The 1,472-nt window shown below is 64.8% G+C and overlaps 1 protein-coding gene across 1 annotated transcript in view; it reads right to left on the reverse strand.

Annotated features, from left to right (window-relative positions):
- Positions 1–332: 332 nt before the first annotated feature.
- The window catches only part of NR1H2 (nuclear receptor subfamily 1 group H member 2), a 6,071-nt gene continuing 4,931 nt past the window's right edge, over positions 333–1,472 (reverse strand). The window contains exons 7-8 of the mRNA XM_007957628.1: positions 642–850; positions 333–479 (exon numbers count right to left, since the gene is read on the reverse strand). Of these exons, the coding sequence (XP_007955819.1) occupies positions 333–479; positions 642–850 (356 nt within the window). The remainder of the gene's footprint in view (positions 480–641; positions 851–1,472) is intronic.

The following is a 1,472-nucleotide window of genomic DNA, read 5'->3' on the forward strand; positions in this document are numbered from 1 at the left end:
AGCGAGAGCTGAGGACCCTATCCCTCTGGTCAAGGTGCGCTGCGCGGTGGAGGCGGAGGCTGGGCGGGAGGCGACCGGAGCTCCGGGAGGTCAGCAGGTCAGCCGCTGACCGCTAACCGCTCCGCCCTCCCTGGAAGACGTGCTGGGCAGGGAGGCAGCCTGCCTGCCCCCGACCCCCTCTCACCCCCAGGGCCCACCCCTAGGGCCCGGGCCCGGCAAAGCCACAAGGTGGCCCCTAGGCCCGGCGGGCCTCCTACTAGTCCCAGGCCCCAGGAGGACGACGGGCAGCAGCGTCCGTTTGTAGAAGGCCGTGAGGCTGGATGCGAGGCCCCTCATTCGTGGACGTCCCAGATCTCCGACAGCAGCGGCGGAAGCTTCTTGTCCTGGAGCCGCAGGGCGAAGACCTGCTCCGAGTGCACGGAGCTCAATGTGCGCAGACTCACCAGCTTCATTAGCATGCGAGGGAAGCGCAGCTGGTCCTGTGGGCGGGGCACAGCGATGGCTTGGAAACCGCCCCGCCCCCACGCCCCGCCCCTGGGGCGGGAGGGCGGATCCCGCAGAGGGGGCGGAGCAAGCCTGGCAGGGGACGCCGGAGCCGAGGGCTGAGCCACGTGGGCCCCGCCCCCGCCGGGGCGCCGTACCTGCGGCCTCTTGATGCGCGTGTAGGAGAGCAGCGCCTCCACGTAGGGCTGCTGCAGCTCCTCCACGCGGCTGGGCTCCTGCACGTTGGGCCGGTCGGCGGAGAAGATGTTGATGGCGATGAGGAGCGCGTACTCGGCGTCATCCAGGCCCAGGCGCCGCATGGCCCGCGAGAACTCGAAGATGGGGTTGATGAACTCCACCTGCAGGCCTGGGGCGGGCGGGGAGCGGAGGCGGCTGCGGGTGGGAGGCCGGCCGCGCCCCTCCCATTCCCCTGCCCTGAAACTGACCGCACGCCCTGGGCCTTGATCTGCCCACCACCAATGGTGGTGATTACCACGTCACTGTCATTTTTGCTCCCTCCTGTGTCCCCAGAAGGAGCTCCGGTGGTACAATAGTTAAAGCATTTTGGCTGCTAACCAGGTCTGCAGTTTGAACCCACCAGCCACTCCACGGAAGAAAACCAGGCAATCTGCCATCTCTTAAAAAGGTGACAACCTGGAACCCTGTTGGGCAGCTCTGTTCTGTCCTGTGGGGTCCCTATGCGTCATAACCGACCTGATGTCCCAGGGTTTGGGTTGGTGTGGGTGTCCCATGCCTGCGGGCGTGCCATTCCTGCTGACTCAATTCCAACTCACAATAACCCCATGTGACAGGCAGGACTGCCCCACAGAGCTCTTCCAAGCCCGTAAAGACTACAGCCTAGGCTCCTATGGGGTAACGGAAAGGCTGGTTTGCAAACCCACTAGCTGCTCCACGGAAGAAAGAAGTGGCAGTCTACTGCAGTAAAAATTCCAAAACCCAAACCCGACCCACTGCTACCGAGTCCATTC

This window comes from Orycteropus afer, unplaced genomic scaffold (genome assembly GCF_000298275.1).
Source record: "Orycteropus afer afer isolate SDZICR_OR568_19922 unplaced genomic scaffold, OryAfe1.0 scaffold00766, whole genome shotgun sequence".
Lineage (NCBI taxonomy): Eukaryota > Metazoa > Chordata > Mammalia > Tubulidentata > Orycteropodidae > Orycteropus > Orycteropus afer.